We start from the raw sequence: 1,385 nt of genomic DNA on the forward strand, positions 1-1,385 counted from the left end.
TTGCTGCCATCCCATCCACTTCAGGGACCCGCCATGCAGCTTCGCACATCCTACCCACATGCATCAACTCTATTCTCAACAGCAATGCGGAATGGCCTCGCACCCGTCCCCTCCTCTCTGCCATTCGCAGCACCAAACGCACCCAAATCCACTTATGCACATGCACATGCACGTGCACTCTCACCATGCACATGCACATGCACGGACGCCACCCCCACCCCCACCCCTCCAGGCGCGGCCAGCGGCATGGTGTACACAACCCAGGCCGCCACTCTCGAGCCCTACGCCTTCTGGAAGGCCCACCCCGGCTGCGTCCACGCCCTGCTGCCGCTCGGCGAGGCCGCGGCGCTCTCCTTGTCATCCGACGCGCTCGCGCTGCACACGGCGGGCGGCGTGCCGCGCATGCGGATGGAGCGGCGGCCGAGGAAGGGCGCCGCGGATGCCGCGGCGGCGGCAGCGGCGGCGGCGGCCCCAGAGGTGGGACCTGGCGGCCCCCCTGGCGACGCCTGGCGCAGGGGGCGAGGGCGGGCTCGCCCGCATCTCAGCCAGTTTGCAGCAGCAGCGCGAGCTTCGCTCCCCGCCTGGCCCCTAGCACACCCACCGGGGACCCCCGCACCCCGCACAAAACGCCGCGCCGCGCCGCGTCCCTCCGAGCCGCCCCGCAGGAGGACTGGCTGTGCTGCGCGCTTGAGCCGGGCCAGGGCCAGAGCCGCGTGCTGGTGGGCGGCAGCGGGGGCGGCGTCACCACCGTGGACCTCGTTGGATCTAAGAGGGCGGGCCAGGTGGGGTGAGGAGAGTCGGGGCCCGAGACCTCGCTGCCTCTATGAGTACATGTGCGTGCAAAGTGAACATTGATACACAACTACACATGTGTGTGCATCTTTATATGGTTGATCTTGGGTGCGTGTAGATGTCGAATAATGTGCGTGTTGGTAAGCATACACATACATACTGGGGGGGGGGTGGGGTGGTCGAACAGACTGCAGGCTAGTGCCATGTGCCACACGCGTGTTGCGGCCCGCCCTGGCCCCCCTCCTGCGCCGCACGTCGGCCCACGGGCCCCCGCGGCGCGCCGGCTCGCACCCTTCCTGCTTCCATCGGCAAATGATGCACGCCGCATGGTTCGCCCCTCCATCCCGGCAGGCTGACGTGGCCAAGGAGGGCGTCGTGGCGATCAAGGCGCCGCCGGGGCGGGGGCTGCTGGTGATGGGCACAGAGGGCGGCCGCGTGCTGCTCGGGGACGCGCGGCGCGGCGTCAAGGTGCGCGGGCCGCGGCCGGCGGCGCCCTCCTACCCCCTTCCCGCTTGCTCCCGCCCCGCTTCCGCCCGTGGCCCCTATTCAGCGCACTTTCCTGCGCCCCCGCCGCGCCGACGACGGCACGGCGG

The 1,385-nt window shown here is 70.0% G+C and overlaps 1 protein-coding gene across 1 annotated transcript in view; it reads left to right on the forward strand.

The window, feature by feature from the left end:
* Positions 1 to 246: 246 nt before the first annotated feature.
* MNEG_16115 (PAB-dependent poly(A)-specificribonuclease subunit 2) overlaps positions 247 to 1,385 on the forward strand; it is a gene marked incomplete at both ends in the record, with an annotated part of 2,497 nt that continues 1,358 nt past the window's right edge. The window contains 3 exons of the mRNA XM_014035414.1: positions 247 to 477; positions 666 to 782; positions 1,144 to 1,260. Of these exons, the coding sequence (XP_013890868.1) occupies positions 247 to 477; positions 666 to 782; positions 1,144 to 1,260 (465 nt within the window). The remainder of the gene's footprint in view (positions 478 to 665; positions 783 to 1,143; positions 1,261 to 1,385) is intronic.

This window comes from Monoraphidium neglectum, assembly GCF_000611645.1.
Source record: "Monoraphidium neglectum strain SAG 48.87 unplaced genomic scaffold scaffold06000, whole genome shotgun sequence".
In the NCBI taxonomy this organism is placed as follows: Eukaryota; Viridiplantae; Chlorophyta; class Chlorophyceae; order Sphaeropleales; family Selenastraceae; genus Monoraphidium; species Monoraphidium neglectum.